Source organism: Scyliorhinus torazame, chromosome 6, assembly GCF_047496885.1.
Source record: "Scyliorhinus torazame isolate Kashiwa2021f chromosome 6, sScyTor2.1, whole genome shotgun sequence".
NCBI lineage: Eukaryota > Metazoa > Chordata > Chondrichthyes > Carcharhiniformes > Scyliorhinidae > Scyliorhinus > Scyliorhinus torazame.
In genome coordinates this window covers 237,911,315-237,934,812 of record NC_092712.1, presented here as the reverse complement: position 1 = coordinate 237,934,812, position 23,498 = coordinate 237,911,315, and the positions used below count along the sequence as shown (strand labels likewise).

The following is a 23,498-nucleotide window of genomic DNA, read 5'->3' as shown; positions in this document are numbered from 1 at the left end:
GTCTCTCTTCATTGAAACAATACTGCTTTTCCATTCTTCCTGCCAAAGTGAACAAATTCACATTTTCCCACATTCTGCTCCATCTGCCAAATGTTTGCCTTCTCACTGAATTAATCAACATCGCTTTGCAGAGTGTTTGTATCCTCTTCACCACTTGGTTTCCTACCTACCTTTACATCATGAGAAAATTGAGTTACAAAACAGTTAGTCCTTTCAACCAAGTCATTAATATAGATTGCAAATAGTTGAGGCCCCAGCACTGGTCACTGTGGCACTCCGTTCATTATTGTTTTCCAACCTGTAAAAAAACAATTTATCCTGACTCTTTTATCTGTTAGTTAGCCAATCTTCGATCCATGCTAATATATTACCCCCAACACAGTGATTTGTATGTACTTCTTTTAATTCAGTATATTTGTTGCTCACAATGCAGTCAGGCTCTAAACTGGCAAATTCAAACGCCAATTGTGAAACAATTTTGTGGAACAGCTCCTTTCGGTCCACAAGCATGACCTTGACCTTCCAGTCACCTGCAGAATGAAGCTCAACACCAGCTCGAGATACAAAACCTCATCATTTGATTAGCGCATTACAGCTTTCAAGACTCAATTTTGAGTTCAAGAATTTCAGACCATAAACTCTGCCCCCATTTTGCTTCCTTTTCTTAACCACTTTTTACTGTTTTCGGATGGCATCTGTTCATCAGTCTGCCACTCACACCTCCTCTGGACACACCTTTTATTTTTTCACTTGACCCATTACACCAGTTGCGCCACCAATTTGTTTTTTAATTTCTCATGTCTTTCATCTTATTGCAAACTTTCCCTTTTCTTATTTTTTCATTCTCCCCCTTTTCACTTATTTAAAACCTATATTTCTAACTTTTTCCAGGTTTTAAGGCCATCAATCTGAAACATTACTTCAGTTTCTCCCTCTGCAGAGGCTGCCTAACCTGTTAAGTATTTCCAGAATTTTCTGTTTTTTGTTCAGATTTCTAACATTCACAGTATTTTGCTTTTGCATAATTAGGGAGATTTCATTGCCCATGTTTGACCAGATGCCTTTGAGACTTCATGGGATCTAGAGTAAATATTGAGGACTCCCAGACACCTCACTACATACCACACAGCTACCATCTCTGGTGGATCTGTCCTGCCAGTGGAGAGAATATATCGCAGGAGAATGGCAGCAGGTCTGACAGCATCTGTGGAGAGAGAAGGGAGCTAACACTTAGAGTCTGGGTGGCTCTTTCAAAGTCTTCCAGACTCGAAACGTTAGCTTCCTTCTCGCTCCACAGATGCCGTCATACCTGCTGCGATTTTCCAGTATTTTCTGTTTTTGTTTCAGATTCCAGCATTCACAGTAAGTTGATTTTATCACAGGAGAATGGTGTTGATTTAATTTCTGATACTGTGAGTGTGACTTTGTCAGGCTGTTGTTTGACTAGTTCATGGGACAGTTCTGATTCTGTCACAAATCCCCAGATATCAGTGAAGAGGATGCAGGATCGCTGGGTTGTGCATGCCTTTTCTGTGTCCAGTGTCTAGATTGATGTCAAGAGATCCATCTAGTTTTATTCTTATTAAACTTGTTTTATAGTGGTTTGATTTAACTGGCTTGCAAGGCAATTTCAGAGGATAGTTAAGAGTCAACCATATTATTGTGGGTCTGGAGTCATATGGAGGCCATTCTGGGTCAGGGCAGCAGATTTCCTTCTCTGAAGGAAATTTTTATATGACAATCTTTTAATTAACTAAATTTGAATTCTCCAGGTGCCATGGTGGGTTTTGAGCTCAAGTGGTTGGACCATTAGTCTAGACCACTGGAGTACTAGTCCAGTGACATAGCCACTATACTACCATATCCTTCAAGTCGTACACTTTAAAATCAGCAGCTCTGGCTTACATTTCAACTTAATGTAGAGGAATCAGCTTTTCACAAGTATGAAAGAGACATTCAGAAATAAATAACCTGTTTAAAATTCAATATTGCATTGCTATTTTATCAGCCGTAACAAGACAACAATATACAAATAATTTCTTGCTAATTGTCTCCTAATTTCTTTTGGAAATTATTGGAAATGTAACTATGAAAGAAAAACACATAATTGAGTGGAAATAAACAGGTAATTCTTGGAGTCTCATTATAAGCACTCCATTGCTTTCATTATACAACAAGAGCTGCAAAGTCTTTGCACCCACCTGGTGCACATCCTGTTGAAAAACGCAAAGCTGAAGCCGCTGGTGAAGTCGAACCTTTCGATGTTGCCAGATGTTCTCAAGCTGTCGTTGATGATGGAGGACTTCATGAATAATATCCAAAACATGATGAACAGCCTTTGAATAATTGGCTGTTGCCATCAGTGAGTCTGCACTGCCAGGGGTCAGGGGTCGCTGGAGTTTATCCAGCAGAGCTTTTCCATCTTGACTCACCTGCACAAGTTAAAACATTATGAATGTGAACCAAAATTTAAACTAGATAAAAAATTTTAAAATCTAAAGTGAAATTTATTTCCCTTCCTGTTCAGAAGGCTGTAGACAGCAAGATACAGTTCTACATTTATGAACCATGACAATGAGTCCTAGAAAATTAGTTGACTGTGTCAGCCACGGGCTCGGTTGGTAGCACTCTCATCTCGGAGTCAGTGGGTTGTGGGTTCAAATCCCATTCCAGGACCCCAGTACAAAAATCTACGGTTGACAATCTAGTGCAGTACTGAGGAAGTGCTGCGTTGTCGGAAGTGTCACCTTTCAGATGAAACAATAAAACAAGGCTCTGTGTGTCCTCTCAGGTAGAAGTAAAAGATCCCATGGTGCTACTTTGAAAGTGAGAAGGGGAGTTATCACTGGTGTCCAGGCCAATATTTATCCTTCAATCAAAGCCATTAGCAGATTTGAGTCTGTGGGTACATGCTGCACACATCACAGCAACGATGACACTTCAAAAATACTTCATTGGCGACAAAGCATTTTGAGACAGCCTTTGGTCAAGAAAGGCATTGTATAAATGTAAATCTTCCATGGAGGATATCACAGCTGAGTTTGATCCAATGTCCATAAATCACATGCTCTTTGACAAAGGGTCATCTGGACTCAAAACGTTAGCTTCTTTCTCTCCCTACAGGTGCTGGCAGACCTGCTGAGATTTTCCAGCATTTTCTCTTTGATTTCAGATTCCAGCATCCATAAATCACATGTTCCAGCAGATAACACAAGTGTTTGGCTGATTTCCCCACTGAACAGGTACTCTGATGCAGCTCGACAAAGACTGACTAACCCAGCAGTCCAGGAGTCCCGTTTGAGATTTTCTGTGCTGTACTTTTAATGCTACACCAGGCAGTGCCTTTACTGACACGTTAAAAGGGAACTAGTATTTAAATTTTCAGCAAGATTTAAAATTTATTCATGTCCTGCTTTATGGTGCTGTTCTAGAAACAAATTTATAAGTGAATTTATAAACTATTGTGCAGCACAGTACCAACTAAGGTGCTCCAAAAAAAGATTTCAAGTCACAGGATTAGATTAGATGAGGCTAAAGCTTGGACAAAGAGTTAGGTTTTAAGTTGGGTCTTAATGCAGAGGCAGTCAGTAGAACATAGAACATAGAAAATACAGCACAGAACAGGCCCTTCAGCCCACGATGTTGTCCGAGTTTAAGAACAAATTAATCTACACCCCATCATTCTAAGATCATGCTTGATCAATCTGATATTGTCCTCAACTCCACTTTCATGTCTGCACCCGATAATCCTTGATTCCACTATAGTTCACAAATCTGTCCATCTCAGCCTTGAAAATATTCAATGATTCAGCTTCCACAGTTCTCTGGGGTAGAGGAGTGGGAAGGTTCACAAACCTCAGAAGAAAGTCCTTTTCGTGCCTGCCTTAAATGGTTAAATGGGCAACCCATTATTCAGAAATTTGCTCCCTAGTTCTAGATTCCCTACAAGGAACAACTCTCTCAGCATCTACCCTGCCATGCCCCCTGAGAATCGTATATGTTTCAATAACATACAAACAAGGAGCAGGACATTCTGCCCCTCAAGCCTACTCCACTATTTAATAAGATCATGGCTGATCTGATAGTAATCTCAAATCTGCATCCCGCCTGTAATGTTCTTGTTGGATGGCCTAATTTATATTACAAAAACACTTGTAGCTAAAGCTATAAACGATTTATTAACATTAATTGTGGGTTAACTATATACAAAACAACAGATGAATAACAGTATGATCATGCACAAGCAGCCACTCTCTTCCAGCTCCCTAGTCAGTCTGAGGTTACCCGACTCTAACCTTCACTTATATACTAATGAGACTCCTAGTGGTCTGTCGGTGAATTACAACACAAACATGATATCACCACACCGCCTACCCCCGATAACCTATCGCCCCTTTCTTACCAAGAACCTAACCACCTCTGCCGTAAAAATATTCAAAGGAAGAGAGTTCCAAAGATGCATGGCCCTAAGGAAAATTTTCATCTCATTTCCATTTTTAAACGGCAACCTCTTACTTTCAAACAGTGCTCCTAGTTCTAGGTTCTCCGACAAGAAGGAAACATCCTCTCCACAAACACCCTGTCAAGATCCCTCAGGATCTTGTATATTTCAATCAAGTCAATAAGGTCAACGCCCATTCTTCTAAACATCATTGAGCATATTCCCAACCTGCTAAACCTTGGTCCCAGGAATCAACCAAGTGAACCTTCTCTGAATTGCCTCCAATGCAAGTATATCACTCCTGAAATAAGCTGACCAAAACTGTATGCAGCACTCTGGTTGTCGTCTCACCAATGCCCTAAACAATTGTAGCAAGACTTCTCTACTTTTATACTTTATCCCCCATGGCAATAAAGGCCAAGATTGCATTTTCCTAATTACTTGCTATACCTGCTTGTTAATATTTTGTTTTTCACATGCAAAGAAACCCAAATCTACTGAGACGGCTGTATTCATTACTTTATCTCCATTTAAATTATATTTTGCTTTTCTATTCTTCCTACCAAATATGGAAGCCAGCTCTACAGGATACTATTTCTGCAGAATTTTGTAGATGGAGAGAAGTGTTGACATTTTAATAAAAACAAGGGCAGATCCGAAAGGGAAAGCTGGAGACAACAAGACCTGAGAGTTGACATTCATTAAAATTAATAGCTTTAACAAGGTACCAATTATATTCTAAAAGAGTGAATAGAATTTTTTTCTGTACATCATGGATGAGCAATGAGGCCTGCTGCTTGCCATTCCATGTGCAAACTTCAGGATACTTGATGTGTCTTCATAGAATCATAGAATTTACAGCGCAGAAGAAGGCCTTTCGGCCCATCAAGTCTGCACCAGCCCTTGGAAAGAGAACCCTACTTAAGCCCACAACTCCACCCTATCCCTGTAACCCAGTAACCCCACCTAAACTTTTTGGACACTAAGGGCAATTTACCATGGCGAATCCACCTAACCTGCACATCTTTGGACTGTGGGAGGAAACCGGAGCACCCGGAGGAAACACACGCACACACGGGGAGGATGTGCAGACTCTGCACAGACAGTGACCCAAGCTGGGAATCGAACCTGGGACCCTGGGGCTGTGAAGCACTGTGCAACCGTGCTACCTGCTTTGGAGGGCCAGGAAGTATCACCAATTACTTGAACAAAGCTCTGACTTGGATCTCAAGGGGCAGTTGGAGTCACTGCAAAACATCAGGGTGGCTGAGAGTTTGCTGGATTCTACGATCCAAGAAGTGGCCATCTCACAGGCAATGCGTGTTCAGGATAGGAGACGAGTGTCCATCCAGAAGAACAGGAAGAGACATGAAGCACAGAAGTCTTCACGGTGCATGGCACTATCAAACCAGTACTCAGTATTGGAGACTGCTGGTAATAACAACCCCTTAAAGCCCATGGTATCAATGGGCAAGGGCTGCACACAAGAAACAGCGAAGCTTTGAAATGCAGCCGTTACAAGGAATTTGTTGGCCAGGAGGTTAGACAGGCACTTCTGCAACAATCATAATGAATCTTGTGAGATGTATTGCCTCCCTGGTACCAGATTAATGACATCATGGAGATGGTTCTGAATATTTTACATGGGGAAGGCAGTGATCCAGAAGCTGTGCTAAGCATCAGTACCAGCAACACAGGAAATGTATTGAGGTTCTAGGTCAGAAGTAAATTCTAGGTTTAAAGTAAATTGGAAGGAGATGAGCGCCATCATATACAAGTAGAAAATAATAAGGTGCATAAAGACGTGAGAGGTGCTTGATTGCACAAAAGAAGAAAGCAGTGCGATATTAGATAGGAGCAGACTAAGTAGGACTACAAGGATTACAATCTCAGGTTTAGATTGTATGTATGTAAACACACGTTGATGAGCTGCAAGCACAAATAGCCCTGCAGGAATGGAATGTAGTGGCATTTGACAAAATACCACATAAAAAGCTGCCTAACAAAATTCAGGCTCATAAAATAAAACGGCCAGTGACAATTGGATTTTAAAAATGGCCTAAATTCTGAAAACAGCAAGTCAGGGGAATGGTTGTTTTTCAGACTGGAGGATGGTAGACAGGGATCCTAGACCCAAGAGCTAGTGTTAGGAGCACTACTTTTTTGATATATGTATGTGGACTTGGATATTGAAGTAAAATATCAGAGTAAGATTTCAATATGTGACAGTGAAACATGATTTGGAGGTGTGGCAAACAGCAAGGAGGAAACTAAGCGACTGCAACTGAACACAGACTAGCAGAATGGGTAGAAATGGAACATGATGCATTTCGCAGAAAGGATGGGGAGAGGAAATCAAATCTTACTGGCACAGTTTTGAAGAATGTGCATGAGCAGAGAGACCGGAGGTTTCGTTGATCTTTGAAGGTGGCAGAACACTTTGAGAGAGTGGCTAGCAAAGCGTATTGGGTTTCATAAATAGAGTTATTGATTGCAAAACTGGGGAAGTTATGCTGAAGCTTATAAAGATCTGGATAAGCCACAACTAGAGTACTGTATCCAGTTTTGGTCACCACACTTTGTGGTTGAGGGGGTGCAGAGAAGATTTACCAGAAGGTTCCTGGGATGAGGGAATTTAGCCATAAAGTTGGAGAAGCTTGGGTTGTCCACTTGGAGCAAAGGAGGTGAAGGGAGATTTGACAGAGGTATACAAGATTATGAAAGTTTAGTTAAGTTAGACAAAGAAAACTGTTCTTATCAACTGATGGTACAAGGACTAAGGGAGACAGATTTAAGGGATGATGTGAGGAAGAGTGTTTTTACCCAGTGAGCATTAATGAAACAATTAATAATCCCAAAAGGAACCTGTACAGACACTCGAGGGAGATAAACTTGCAGGGTAATGGAAATAGAGCAAGGAAATGAAACAATCTGACATTTTACCCATATTAAATATTTCAAATTCATGCCCGCTTACTTAACCTATCTATGTCACTTTGCAGATTCTTTGTGATATCATAACTTGCTTCCCCACCTATCTTTGCATCATCAGCAAAATTAACTGTAACACACTGGCTCCTTATAAATTGTTCAGGCTCCAGTTTTGATCCCTCTGGTGCCCTACTAGTTTGAGTCTGCTAACCTGAAAAAGATCTAATGAACTCAACTTCCAGTTTTCTGCTAGTTAACAAATATTAATATTACTCCCAGACCATGATATTTTGTCTTCTGTAGTAACCTTCCAGCATTTTCCCGAGACTGGTTTATTTGTACCATAACACTAGGTGGAGCACTTCCTGCACTTACACAGATGCAGTGTCAGAGTCAACCTGTGACTGTTAAATGAGATGCTTTTAAGTGCAACTCTGCTTTTTGATGCTTAATTCATTTTTTTTGTTGCATGGTGATGTTTTATAATGGTCTCCTTTACAACAAAAACTGGGGGGAAATTTTAACTTTATTTATTAAAGCTTTGTTAATGATGGAAAGTTTATTTAATAATAATAATCTTTATTATTGTCACAAGTAGGCTTACATTAACACTGCAATGAAGTCACTATGAAAATCACCTAGTCGCCACACTCCGGCGCCTGTTCAGGTACACTGAGGTAAAATTCAGAATATCCAATTCACCTAGCAAGCACGTCTTTTTTGGGACTTGTGGGAGGAAACCAGAGCACTAATGGAGGAAACTCACGCAGACACAGGGAGAACGTGCAGACTCTGCCAGGAATCAAACCTCGGACCCTGGCGTTGTGAAGCAACAGTGCTAACCACTGTGCAACCGTGTCGGTAAAGGCTTGCAAATTAAATAAAGCAATACTGTTTATCAGTCATGAATACATGATACCTGTGAGTGAAATGTAGATATTATTTCCCAACAACCCAGACTCTGGAATTTAGAATCCTATGATCCATCAACTGAGCTAGCCAGGCTGGCTAGAAAATCCCTGCACTTGTCCAATATATAAATATATATAAATAAATGAAATCTTTTTAATAAAGCAGGAAAGGTGACATGATGCCAAGAAATCTTCTCAAGTGACTGACCCCTCTTAAATATTTCAAAATAACTGTTGCCTGCCAACCCAAAAGGTGCAAGTGCGGGCAAGTGTACCTGTGAAATGGTTTGTGACACCTTCCCAGTGAGCGGCTGGAGATAGTGATTTTCAAATGACAGGAATCAATCTCACGGACTTATAATTTCTGGGTTTCTCTCTTCCTTCTTGAGTAGTGGTGTTACAATCCATTCGGACCTTTCTGGAATCTGGGGGATTTTGTAAAGTTTTTTTTTTAATTCTTACATGGGATGTATGTATCATTGGCAGGGCTAGCATTTAATGCCCATCCCTAATTACCCTTGGACTAAGTGGCTTGCTAGGCCATTTCAGAGGGCATTTAAGAGTCACCCACATTGCTGTGGGTCTAGAGTCACATGTAGGTCAGTCATGATTAATTCCAGATTTGTTTTGCAAATTCAAATTTCATCATCTGCCATTCACCATTCAAACTTGGGTCCCCAGATCATTATGCTGGGACTTTGGATTACTGGTCCAGTGACAATACCACTATGCCACTGCCTCCCCTACAATTACAAATAATTAATCCACTATCCCTGCAGCCACTTCTTTTATGACCTTAAGATGCAGGCCATCAAGTCATGGGCACTTGATAATTTTTCTTCCCATTAGTTTATTTGGTATCTTTTCTCAAATGATAACGATTGTTTAACTTGCTCTCTTATAGCTCTTGATTTCCTGTTAATGGAATGCTTTTACTGTCTTCAACCAAAGACACCATGGTCATGAACAGTTTGAGTCGCCATACAACAGTAGCTGGGGAAGTGGATGTTGTCAATGGGGAGGGTACAGAATTAATGGCTTTGTATTTTCCATTGTACAGCTGAAGGAATGCTGATCTCTATCAAGACTGGATGATGAACAAGCAGTCAGACAGCACAGTAAAGGGATATAAGGTGGCTGTAGAGTGTACATAGAGTGTGTTATTATAGAGTATATAGACTGTAATAAAAGGAGAAAATGGTGGAAATGCTTAGCAGGTAAGGCAGCATCTGTGCAGAGGAAATAAGTTAATGGTCCAGAATTTGCAGTCAGCGGTTAAGAAAGGATGCTTGCAGGGCAGCACGGTGGCGCAGTGGGTTAGCCCTGTTGCCTCACGGCACCAAGGTCCCAGGTTCGATCCCAGCTCCGGGTTACTGTCCGTGTGAAGTTTGCACATTCTCCCCGTGTTTGCGTGGGTTTCGCCCCACAATCTAGAAGATGTGCAGGTCGGTGAATTGGCCACGCTAAATTGCCCCTAATTGGAAAAAATGAATTGGGTACTCTAAATTTACTTTTTAAAAAAGGATGCTTGCTGGCAGATCGAGCAATCTTCTGGCAAAAATTGCACCTCAATCACAATGTAGTGATTCAGCACCTCAATGCAACATCTTAACTGGGGAATTCTTAGTGTTGTGCCAGATTGATGTGATAATGCTATCCAAGCAGTCTACCCTTTGAGGGTTTTCTCAACCAATAACCAAAAGGCAGTGAAGTAAAATTAGTTTGCAATTTTTATTTTTGCTCTTTCGCAGTAAATTAAAGATTGGGACATAAACATGGGTGAAAGTAGTGCTTAAATCACAGGATGGCCGCAACTCCAATGGAGGCCATTCATCCTGTCAAGTCCACACATGTTCTCTGCAAGAGCAACCCAGCTAGTCCTACTCCCTTGCACGTTTCCTCTAACCCTGTAAATTCTGCCTGTCAAATTATCTGCCTGCAGTACACTCTCAGGCTTTGCATTCTAGAATGAAATCAAATCACTCGCTGCACAAAAAAGGCTTTCCGTTGTGTCACTATTGTTGCTTTTGCCATTCCTCTTAAGTCTGTCCCCTCTGGTTCTTGACCTCTTCACCAATGGGACAATTGTTCTCTCTCTTTCTTATGTCGAGATCCCTGATGATTTTGAGCACTTTGATCCAATATCCTCTCGACCTTCTCTTCTCAAAGGACAACAACCCCAGCTTCTCCAATCTATTCACATGATTCAAGTCCTTCATCCATGGAATCGTTCTTCATAGAATTTAGTGCAGAAGGAGGCCATTCGGCCCATCAAGTCTGCACTGGCTCTTGGAAAGAGCACCCAACCCAAGGTGAACATCTCCACCCTATCCCCATAACCCAGTAACCCCACCCAACACGAAGGGCAATTTTGGACACTAAAGGCAATTTATCATGGCCAATCCACCTAACCTGCACATCTTTGGACTGTGGGAGGAAACCGGAGGAAACCCACGCACAAACGGGGAGGATGTGCAGACTCCGCACAGACAGTGACCCAAGCCGGAATCGAACCTGGGACCCTGGAGCTGTGAAGCAATTGTGCTGTCCACAATGCTACCGTGCTGCCCTCTTGTAAATCTTTTCCACACCGAAAACAATGTTCACATCCTAGCTAATGTGTGGTGCCCAGAAGTGGACACAAGGCTACAGTTGAAGCTGAACCAGTGTTTTATAAAGGCTATTTTTTACTTCTTTGTTTTTAGATTCTGTACCTTTATTTATATAGCCCAGGATTGCCTTCTTAACCATTTTCACAACCTGCCTTGTCATCTTCAAGAATTTCTGAACACATAACCTCATGCCTCTTCATGCCTGCGTCCACTTTAGAATAAGCCCTTTTGTTTTATATTGCTCCTCAATGGTCTGCCTACAAAAATGCACCGATTTGCATTCCTCCCCATGGAATTTGCCCCACAGTGGGAAACCCCATTGACCAGCCGGCGTAACGGAGTATCCCGCCGGCGGGGTGAAACAGAAATGTGGCGCGCGGCGGGGCGGTGAATCCAGCCCTCTATTTCTGAAATGTATAAACTACATAGACTCCAACATCCCAAACTAAACTTCTGGTTTGTAAGGAGACCAGTAATAGGTTGCTCCAATTGCCTCATGTCCCTCGATTAAATAAGTGCGGAAATAAAAACCAGCCAAACCTCGTGTTCTTATTCATTTTCCATTGGTCCATGTTGGAAGGTGCATAAATACATATTAATCAAGAACAGGATTAGGCTTTGCTGTGATATCCTCACTATCGAGTCAGCTAATAATTTCTGTTACATTTTTCAATTCAGTGGCCACTGTTCAAACCAGAGAATCACAACAAAATCCAGGGTTCCTGTTTTCTGAAAAGGGTAGAAAAGGTTTTAGGAATCATTATAAGCATACCAGCCTTTCCAAAAGTGCTGGCTATGGTAAATTAGGTTTTGCTGGACTATTTGAATTCATTTCTGATAATTTTTAAAAATCTCATACTTCATAAGAAACTTGATAAGAAATCTACACACAAATTGTATTTGCTTTTTCACAAATCGAAGAGGACTCAAATTTAGAGAATAAATTTGTTCATTAAGTGTTAACTTTTCTCTATAGGAAAAGAACTATGATGACGTTTACAATTCGACAAATTAAAAAACAACCAGTTCCAACAAAGTACTGTTTTGGAAGTTCCAAAAAGGATTCTTCATTCAAAACCACCACAGATCTCACAGGCAAATATTCTAAATTTCCTCAAATGGTGTGCAAAAACAGCCTATGTGTGGCGTAATGCTGATCTTTAACACAGAAGACTGAGTAAATCTGTATGTAAATGACTTAAGACAGTTATATTTTGCCCAGTTTCCCTTACGCAGCAATACAGCAAAACCTCTACGAAAACCTCCTGTCTCACAATAATAAAGCTGTCACATGTGTAAAAATTCAGGAGAACGTCAGTTGAGTGGCCTGTAAGTTTACGTCCAAATTTCTATGTGCAAATTTGTCGTGTTTAATGGTATTTTATTAATTGCTTGCAGAGACCTGTTATATTTTCTGTATCTGTGAATGCATTTTTATGGCATCAGAATGAGTTACATTAAAAAATAAAAACTGTGTGTTATATTTTCTTAAATATAATGTGCCTAATATGCATGAACGTTGGTTTGATACTACAAACTTTGAACGTGCATAAATTGGGTCTTAAAAGAAAATGTCAAGTTCCAGACTTTCTTTGTGCTCGGATTAGTTATGCACATTTCCACTAGTTTATTTTTATATTCTGCTGTACGTAAATTAGTTGTTCTGGAAACTTCAGTGCATAAACTAATCACCAAAACTGTTATAGAACCCGCCATTAAATATGGCATAACTGGTCCTAATTCCCCAATACCTTGCCATCTGCTCAGTAGTAAATCACTTACCTCTGAGTAAGCCAATGTTATTTGTTCGTATAAACCTTGATGGTGGTGAATGGAATCTTCCAGATCTTGCAGCTCTGAGGGAAGCTCGACCTCTCCACAGGCCTTACACCATGAATCCACATTGCTCATGTACTGGGGAACAGAAATCCATGGTCAATGTTGTACACTTCATTTCTTCAGTTTAGAGCATCTGGAAAAGTTTCTGGGGCAGAGATTTGTTTGCTTGGTGCCACCTCTTTATGCAGACTACGCTGATTAACCGGGGGGAAGGCGTAAACCGTATGGCATTCTTCAATGATGTCAAACATTGCTAGAAGTGGCACTATGCGAACACAAACCCCACCCCCTCCCCAACATGGTTGTTTTTTTGTGTTTTAAATGATCTAGAAATTTCAGTAAACGACAAAGTGAACTGCATCTACTGCTTTTATTAAAGTTGAATATTCTCTTATGGTGTTACTTATAGTGAGTTAGGATACACATTGTTTTATAATGTCAGGCATAATAGATTCAATGATGTGCAGGTGGAGCCCTTAAAGAGGCTGCTATTTTTAAGTAAACAATGGATGAGTTCATGGGGGCGTCAAGTAAGAGGCCCCAGTATTTTGCATTCCTGGAGGGTCCCTTTGTTTATACCTTATTTTAATGTTATATGACATCCATTGACTCACTCCTACCTTTAAAGAATGCCACTGCTCCTGCTTTCCTCCACAAAGCCCTATAACATTATCAATTTGAAATATCTGCCCAATTTTTCTTTTCAGGATGCAATGATTTCTGTTTGAATTACTCCGTGGGAATGCATTCGTCAAACTCTATATTTAAGATGTTCTCACTCAGTGATAATTTTACATCAATTCAAATCAGAGAAAATAATGTTAAAGAAATCTGTTTAATCTGCTCTTAGTCTTCCCTGCTCCAGTGGAAATGTTCCTCGTATCTCATTAGTAATACATTTCTCATTTATTTGTTTATTATTACGATCTCTATATTTTGTGATAATCTTATATAATTGTTTTATTCACCAGCCAACAAGTGGAAATAATTGTTTTGAAATTTACTTAATCAAACCCCAAACAGATTTAATTTCTTTTATCTTTCCTATCACTGGCATCATTTCAGTGAATTTCTTCTCGACCCTCTTAGCACCTTCTTAAACTAGGGTACCTAAAACTGGATTGGCCCATCTAGTAATGACTCCAAAATTCTCATCGCTCACCATCGTGACTTCTTCAAAACTGACAGCAACTTTTGAAATCTGCATACTCGCAGCTAACTATAGGAATACAAAGGTTGCTGTTACTGATTCTACACCGCTCCATAGGATGTGCTGTTAAAGCTTCCCCCAGGCTGCAATCAAGTACAAATTACTCAATTGACGAGAACTTGCCCTTTTACACTATGGTCCCCACTGTAAAAATTCTTGAAGAAGTGAGGCATCTGTGAATGAAGTGTAACTGGGTTTTTAAACTTATACTGAGCTGATAACTACTGGTGAGCAGCCTCGCTGCCGACAGTAAACAGTGACCAACCATCCTACATTTTTCAGGGTTGTTCACTATCTGATCCAATTTGCACGTGTCCCATTGTGTTTGATACTGGAATGGTCTCCATTCTGCTCCACCCCTTTTAATTAATTACTTATATTAGTGTGTCTCCTTTCGACCACTATTCAAATAGCTTTTGAATATCATATAACCAACAGTCACTGCACTTCATTTATCGACCAACCTAGTTCTGTTGTCTCAGAAACCCTTGTATTTTATCAGATATAATTTGTCCTTTATAAATGCTAGTTGGGTGCTCTTTCTAGGAAGGTATGAACTTTATCCTTTATTTTGGCCTCTAAAAATCAACCTACCAACGTTAGACTTCTGGTCTATAGTTACCTGGTTCATCACTTTTTCACTTTCTAAATACAGTTGGTAAACAACTTTCCCTCGAAGATGTGTGCTTATCGTACATTGAAATAAACAGGTTACTCATAATTTTGTAAGTTTGTCAGGAGAAACTTTGAGCACAATGTAAATCATGGCATTTAAAATGTAATCAGCCCTTGGACAAAAGAAGTGGTGCTCATTTGAGGCCTGCCGAGTACAAAGAAAATTTAGAGCGAACATTGCCAGCAATCCTCCAGTTTTCTGCCACAGGATATAGTTTTCCAGGTAACTGCAAGACTTTGGACAGAGCCATTACCGCCTCCTTTCTGACACCCCTTCACATTCTGGGATGCATACTGCTAAAGGCCTTTTCCACTCAGATTTCATGCTACTTTTTCACCTTCAATTATCCTATCTGACAGTCCCAATTCTCTCTTTGTACCCTTTTCTTGTCACCAGCACACTCTTCCATGAAGTAAACTACTTTCGTGCTGCCATTATTCCTTCCTTCTCCATAAAATCATTTTCATTTTTCACTTCTAGCTGGCCCTAACCTTTCTTTTGATTGCGTTTCACTTTTACTTTGTGTGCAGAAAATCCTGTACTATTTCTGTTTATGTTGTCTAGCAGTTTTTCTTCTTCTCCTGGTCTTGTCATAATAAACAGGACATTGAAACAACTACAAACAAAAGCATCTTCAAGCTATTTTCAATACCAGCTCCAGGAAAATATATATATTTTTTAATTTAGAGTACCCGATTCATTTTTTCCAATTAAGGGGCAACTTAGAGTGGCCAATCCACCTAGCTTGCACATTTTTGGGTTGTGGGGGTGAAACCCACGCAAACACGGGGAGAATGTGCAAACTCCACACAGACAATGACCCAGAGCCGGGATCGAACCTGGGACCTCGGCGCCGTGCTAAACCACTGCACCACCGTGCTGCCCTAACTCCAGGAAAATATATTGTTTTACAGATTTTACGTGGAAAGACCACTTTATTAGGCTATACCAGGACGGTGCCTGCTGGTCTCTCTTTGTCATCACCCCCGCCCCCCACAAACCACCCAGAGGCCCCTTCTTACCTGTCCTGCGCCCCCCCTCCTCCACCCTTCATACTCCACCCTCCTTTCCATGGGCATGGCCCCCCTCGGGCCCTGACCCTTGACAGTGCCACTCTGGCACTCAGGCAGCCTTGCACTGCCAAGGTGCCAATGTTGAAGCGGGAGGGCCAGGGGGCCACCCTACACTATCCCTGGCCACCCAGGGGCCTCCAGTAGCCTGGGAGACCCCCCTGGTGCCATTCCACCTGGTCCACATTTGTGGACCAGTACTGAACAGCACCCTGCTGCAGTCTCCCGGGGGAAGCCGGGAGACCGGTAGATACCGGGTTACCTCACCTAACTAGGTTTAGACCCTACTTCGACACATACCGCTTAGTCACACCAATTTTAGCTGGGATTCTGATTCCAATGCCTCGCGAGATCTGGGTAGACCTCAAAACATAAAGGCTGCTGGGACGTCTGCGGGCTGCCTCTCCCTGCATTTACCGGGCGCACCACGCCCTTCCTCGACCACAATGTAGCCAGTAGATCGTACCCATTGTTTTTTTGCAAGGATCAGACCAGGCTATGCAGAGGATGGGTTGGGCAAGCTTTCTATTCTAGTTTCAATAATAGGGCCAGAGGCACGGCGATTTCAATTAATAAAGGAGTCCAATTCTCTTCATCCGAGATTGTGGCTGACTTGAACGATTGATATATAGTCGTTAGCGGCTCCCTGTCAAACACCCCAGTTGTTCTGGTCAATATTTATGCCCCTAACTTGGTCATACGAATTTCATTAACTGACTGTTGGCTTCCCTCCCCAACCTCGACTCATACCATCTTATTTTAGGAGGCGATCGGAATGTGCATCACCAGTACTCACTTAATCCTACTCCAGAGTTATGTGCAAGCAGGAAAAAGTTGCAGACCCAATTTGAGCCACTGACCACCAATAAGGCTATAAGTCAGATACAATGCTATCGAGGTACTTTTTACCAATATGGGGAGAAGGTGAGTCATCTTCTGGCTCAACAGCTTAAACGCCAAGCGGCCTCCAATGAGATCCCCCAGATACTCAACCTAGTTTTCGCTACTCTGAGGTTAATGCAGCTTTTAAGTCCTATTACTGTAACCTGTATAAATCTGAACCACCCGCAGACAAGTTGATCATTTCTGATTTTCTGGATAACCTGCCTATCGCAGCTGTTGAGCCGTCAAGAGCTGAGAGTTGGACTCCGTGTTACGCCCCAACAAAATTTTAGAATGTATTGATCTGATATAGGCTGGCAAGGCCTCTGGCCGGGATGGCTTGCCGATCGAATTTTAAAAGAAGTTCTCGGAACAGCGCGTGCATTTGTTGCTAGATTTAATGACTCCCTACCCCACGGTTCATTGCCTCCAACCTTTACTCAACCCTCTATTTCCTTGCTCCTCAAGAAGGACAAGAAACCGACCGAATGCGGTTCATACCGACCCATGGCGTTTTAAACGCTCCTGTTGGAGCCTTGCCTTCCAAGTATAATTTCTGAGAACCAAACAGGCTTTGTAAAGGGCCAGCAATTACCATCCAATATATGTCACCATTTAAATGTTATACTTTCCCCTGCCCCTGCATCCGAGCCAGAGGTTATTGTATCACTCAACGCAGTGAAAGCATGTGATGGTAGAACGGGACTATTTATTTGAGATTCTTTGAAGATTTGGGTTTGGCCATAAATTTGTCTCTCATCTCCGCTTATCGTACAATGCCCCTATACTTCAGACTATTTCCCCTTGAATAGGGGCACAAGGCAGGGCTGCCCTTTTATTCGCCCTGACAATAGTCTCTCTCTATAACCTTGAGAGCTTCCAATCAATAAGAACATAAGAACTAGAAGCAGGAGTAGGCCATCTGGCCCCTCGAGCTGGCCCCACCATTCAATGAGATCATGGCTGATCTTTTGTGGACTCAGCTCCAATTTCCGGCCCGAACACCATAACCCTTAATCCCTTTTTTCTTCAAAAAACTATCTATCTTTATCTTGAAAACATTTAATGAAGGAGCCTCAACTGCTTCACTGGGCAAGGAATTCCATAGATTCACAACCCTTTGGGTGAAGAAGTTCCTCCTAAACTCAGTCCTAAATCTACTTCCCCTTATTTTGAGGCTATGCCCCCTAGTTCAGCTTTCACCCGCCAGTGGAAGCAATCTGCCCGCATCTATTCCCTTCATAATTTTATATGATTCTATAAGATCCCCCCGCATCCTTCTAAATTCCAACGAGTACAGTCTCAGTCTACTCAACCTCTCCTCGTAATCCAACCCCTTCAGCTCTGGGATTAACCTAGTGAATCTCCTCTGCATACCCTCCACAGTGCCATTACGTCCTTTCTCAGGTAAGGAGACCAATACTGAACACAATACTCCAGGTGTGGCCTCACTAACACCTTATACAATTGCAGCATAACCTCCCTAGTCTTAAACTCCATCCCTCTAGCAATGAAGGACAAAAGTCTATTTGCCTTCTTAATCATCTGTTGCACCTGTAAACCAACTTTTTGCGACTCATGGCCGAGCACACCCAGGTCTCTCTGCACAGCAGCATGTTTTAATATTTTATTTAAATAATAATCCCTTTTGCTGTTATTCCTACCAAAATGAATAACCTCACATTTGTCAACATTGTATTCCAAATGCCAGTCCCTATCACATTCACTTAACCTATCCAAATCCCTCTGCAGACTTCCGGTATCCTCTGCACTTTATGCTTTACCATCTATCCTATCTATTCCCTTCATAATTTTATATGTTTCTATAAGATCCCCCCTCATCCTTCTAAATTCCAACGAGTACAGTCCAAGTCTACTCAACCTCTCCTCGTAATCCAACCCCTTCAGCTCTGGGATTAAACTAGTGAATCTCCTCTGCACACCCTCCAGTGCCAGTTCGCCCTTTTTCAAGTAAGGAGACCAAATCCGAACACAATACTCCAGGTGTGGCCTCACTAACACCGTATACAATTGCAGCATAACCTCCCTAGTCTTAAACTCCATCCCTCTAGCAATGAAGGACAACATTCCATTTGCCTTCTTAATCACCTGTTGCACCTGTAACCCAACTTTTTGCGACCCATGCAATAGCACACCCAGGTTTCTCTGCACAGCAGCATGTTTTAACATTTTATCATTTAAATAACAATCCGTTTTGCTGTTATTCCTGGAGAGGTATTAAGCGGGACAGGGTGGAACATGAATATTTCTTTATGCAGATGACCTACTTTTATATATGACGGACCCAATTCCCTCCATCAGTGGCATAATTGAGAAACTTAATAAGTTTGGCTCCTTCTCTGGCTGTAAATTAAATCTAGGCAAGAATGAATGTTTTCCGATCAACCCCACTGGAAGACGAGCCCATTAAGGCAGGTTACCTTTCCGCCTCTCTAATACAAATTTTCATTCCTTGGGGGTCAGGATGGCCCACAATTGGGATTCACTTCACAAATTGAATTATTCAAGCCTGGTCAACAATGTCAAAACGGACATACAGAGGTCGAACAACCTTCCTCTATCTTTGGCGGGCAGGGGTCAAACAATAAAAACAAATATACGCCCTAGATTTTTCTTTTTCTTTCAATGCCTCCCCATTTTCCTGCCCAAAACATTTTTATTAAAGTTAATAAATTGGGACCTGTCTTTATTTGGGTGGGTAAGAATTTCAGAATCCGCAGCGTTCTGCTCCAGAGGGATAGGCAGATTGGCCCTCCAAATCGTATTATTTTATTATTGGGCCGCTAATATCCAAAAAATCAGCAATCCCAGTTCAATCTGGGGCCAAATGGAGGCTCACCCTTGCACTGCATCCTCTACTGGCTATAGTTACAGGACCATTGACCTTTCCACCTGCTATATTCTCCTTGAACTTGGTGGCGGTTTCCGCCCTTAAAATCGGGAAACAATTCCGACAACATTTTAAACACCTTTCCTTATCTTCACTGTCTCCTATCTGTAACATTCATCTATTCTTACCTTCTGGACTGGACTCAACATTTAACTCTGGAAATTGAAGGGACTTGAACACTTTGGTGACCTGGAGGGGAGGTTTGCCAGCTTTAGAAAGTTAGCGGACAAATTTCAACTATCCAATTTTTTCACTGGCTTTAAGTTTGTGATTTCTCTCGTACGGCTTTCCCTTCCTTTCCAATGACACCACCTTCCACCTTGCTGTAAAGGAATCTATCGTTGGCATAGCCGGGCAGAGTGTCTATCTCCAACCTATATGGCCCACTGAGGACGAAATGGGAGAGTGAACTGTGCCCGATACTCACTAGCGAGGTTTGGAGAGAGGCCCTTTACAGGGTCAACTCCATGTCCTCATGTGTCCGGCTGAGCCTAATTCAGTTTTAGATGCTATATAGGATGCACCTGACCAAGATAAGGATGATCGGCTTTTTTCCGAATGTTAAGAACAGAAATAATCGCTGTTCACTTGCCCTCACTTATACGCATATGTTTTGGCTCTGCCCCAGGCTTGCCAACTTCTGGGCTTCCTTTTTTAGCAACATGTCTGAGACTCTCCATTTGTAATTACTCCCATGTCTGCTGGTGGTCATATTTGGGGGTTCGGACACACTGTAGTTCACTCTGGTGTAGAGGCGAATGTTTTGAGTCCGTATGGCTCTTCTTAATTTAGACTCAAACATTAACTTTGTTTTTCTCTCTCCACAGACGCTGCCAAACCTGTCCTTCATACATACATAGATACATAGAATATAGGAGCAGGAGGAGGCCTTCGAGCCTGCTCCACCAATTATCACGATCATGGCTGATCATCCAACTCAATAGCCTAATCCTGCTTTCTCCCCATAGCCTTTGATCCCATTCTCCCCAAGTGCAATATCCAGCAGCCTCTTGAATATATTCAAAGTTTTAGCATCAACTACTTCCTGTGGTGATGAATTCCACAGGCTCACCACTCTTTGTGTGAAGAAATTTCTCCTTATCTCTGTCTGAAATGGTTTACCCTGAATCCTCAGGCTGTGACCCCTGGTTCTGGACACACCCACCATTGGTAACATCTTTCCTGCATCTACCCTGTCTAGTCCTGTTAGAATTTTATACGTCTCTATGAGATCCCCCATCATTCTTCTGAACTCCAGCAAGAACAATCCCAACTGAGTCAATCTCTCCTCATATGACAGTCCCGCCACCCCTGAAATCAGTCTGGTAAACCTTCGCTGCACTCCTTCGAGAGCAAGAACATCCTTCCTCAGAGAAGGAGACCAAAACTGCACACAATACTCCAGGTGTGGCCTCACCAAGGCCCTGTATAATTGCAGCAACACATCCCTGCTTCTATACTCAAAACCTCTTGCAATGCAGTTTTCTTTACCGCCTGCTGCACCTGCATGCTTTTACCTTCAGCGAATGGTGCACAAGGACACCCAGGTCCCGCTGCACACGCCCCTCTCCCAATTTACAACCATTCAGGTAGTAATCCGCCTTCCTGTTTTTGCTTCCAAAATGAATAACCTCACACTTATCCAAATTATACTGCATCTGCCATTGGTTTGCCCACTCGCCCAACCTGTCCAGATCTTGCTGTAGGATCCCTGGCATCCTCATCACAATTCACCCTCACACCTAACTTGGTATGATCTGCAAACTTTGAGATGTTGCATTTTGTTCCATCATCCAAATCATTAATATATATTGTGAATAGCTGGGGTCCCAGCACCAATCCCTGTGGTACCCCACTGGTTACTGCCTGCCAATTTGAAAAGGACCCATTAATCCCTACTCTTTGTTTCCTCTCTGCCAACCAGTTTTCTATCCACCTCAATATATTTCCCCCAATCCCATGCGCTTTAATTTTGCACAATAATCTCTTATGCGGGACTTTGTCAAACGCCTTCTGAAAGTCCAAATATACATTGACTGGCTCCCCCTTGTCGACTGTACTGGTTACCTCTTCAAAGAATTGCAACAGATTTGTCAAGCATGATTTTCCCTTCATAAATTCATGCTGACTGATTGATCCTGACACGCTTTTTAAATGTTCCGCTATAAAGTCCTTGATAATGGATTCAAGCATTTTCCCCACTACCAATGTTAGGCTTACTGGTCTATAATTTCCTGCTTTCTCTCTACCTCCCTTTTTGAATATCGGAGTGACGTGAGCTACCCTCCAATCTGCAGGAACAGTTCCAGTGTCTATAGAATCCCGGAAGATGACCACCAATGCATCCACTATTTCCAGAGCCACATCCTTAAGCACTCTGGGATGCAGATTCTCAGGCCCTGGGGATTTATCCGCGTTCAATCCCATCAGTTTTCCCAGCACCATTTCTCTACTAATGTTGATCTCCCTCAGTTCTTCCCTCTCACTAAACCTTTCATTCTCCAACATTTCTGGGATCTGGTTTGTGTCCTCATTTGTGAAGACAGAACCAAAGTATGTATTCAATTGCTCAGCCATTTCTTTGTCCCTTATTATGCATTCCACTGTTTCTGTCTGTAGTGGGCCTACATTTCTCTTTACCAATCTCTTTCTCTTCACATATCTGTAGAAACTCTTAGTGTCAGTCTTTATGTTCCCTGCAAGCTTCCTTTCGTACTGTACGTTCCCCTTCTTAATCAATCCCTTTGTCCTTCTTTGCTGAATTCTAAACTGCTCCCAATCCTCAGACCTATTATTCTTCTTGGCCTATCTCTATGCTTCTTCCTTGTATCAGATACTATTTTTAATTTCCTTTGTAAGGCATGGATTAGCCCTGTTACCCCCTTTGCTTTTATACCAGACAGCAATGAACAGTTGCTGTAGTTCCTCCATGCGTTTCTTGAATGTTTGCCATTGTCTATCCATTGTCATCTCTTTAAGTAACTCTCCCCAATCTTTCAATGCCAACTCACGCCTCATATCCTCATGGTTCCCTTTATTAAGATTCAGCACCCTAATCTCCGAATCTACTACTTCACCCTCTCAATCTTGATAAAAGATTCTATCACGTTATGGTCGCTCATCCCCAAGAGGTCTCGGACCACCAGATTGGCAATGATTCCCTTCTCATTACACAGTACCCAGTCTAAGATGGCATGCTCTCTAGTTGGTTCCTCCAGATATTGGTCAAGAAAGCCATCCCGTATACACTCCAGGAATTCCTCCTCTACGGCATTGTGGCTAATTTGATTTGCCCAATCTATGTGAAGATTAAAATCACCCATGATCACCAATATTTCCTTGTTACATGCATCTCTAATTTCTTGTTTAATGCCATTCCCAACCTCATCAGTGCAGTTTGCGGGTCTATATATGACACCTACTAATGTTTTTTGTCCTTTGGTATTTCTCAATTCTACCCATACAGATTCCACATTGTCAGAGCTAATATCCTTTCTCACTATTGTGTTAATTTCCTCTTTAACCAGCAGTGCCATTCAGTTCCCATCCCTGTTCACCTTGCAGCCATGTCGCCATCATCCCAATTATATCATACCCATTTATATCTATCTGCGCGATTAGTTCATCCACTTTATTGCAAATGCTCCATGCATTAAGGCACAGAGCCTTTAAGTTTGTCTTTTTCACAATGCTTGTCGTGCTCCCAATATTTTTCTTTACTGCCCTGTTTGAATTTTGTCCTTGGTTTCTTCACCTATCACTTTTCTACCTTTTTCTTTTGTCCTTGCTCCCTCTTTGTCTGACTCCTTGCGTAGGTTTCCATCCCCCTGTCATATTAGTTTAAACCCTCCCCAACCACTCTAGCAAATATCTAGGACATCAAGTTCCAGTCCTGCCCAGGTGTAACCCGTCCAGTTTGTACAGGTCCCACCTCCCCTAGAACCGGTCCCAATGCCCCAGGAATCTGAAACCCTCCCCCTGACACCATCCCTTCAGTCACGTATTCATCCTATAT

The 23,498-nt window shown here is 42.0% G+C and overlaps 1 protein-coding gene across 8 annotated transcripts in view; it reads right to left on the bottom strand.

The window, feature by feature from the left end:
• The window catches only part of LOC140425346 (triple functional domain protein), an 801,905-nt gene that overhangs the window by 425,471 nt on the left and 352,936 nt on the right, over positions 1–23,498 (bottom strand). For all 8 annotated transcript variants that reach the window (XM_072509518.1, XM_072509516.1, XM_072509515.1 and 5 more), the window contains 2 exons: positions 12,678–12,809; positions 2,202–2,432 (listed from right to left, as the gene is read on the bottom strand). In XM_072509518.1, coding sequence (XP_072365619.1) covers positions 2,202–2,432; positions 12,678–12,809 — 363 coding nt within the window. The remainder of the gene's footprint in view (positions 1–2,201; positions 2,433–12,677; positions 12,810–23,498) is intronic.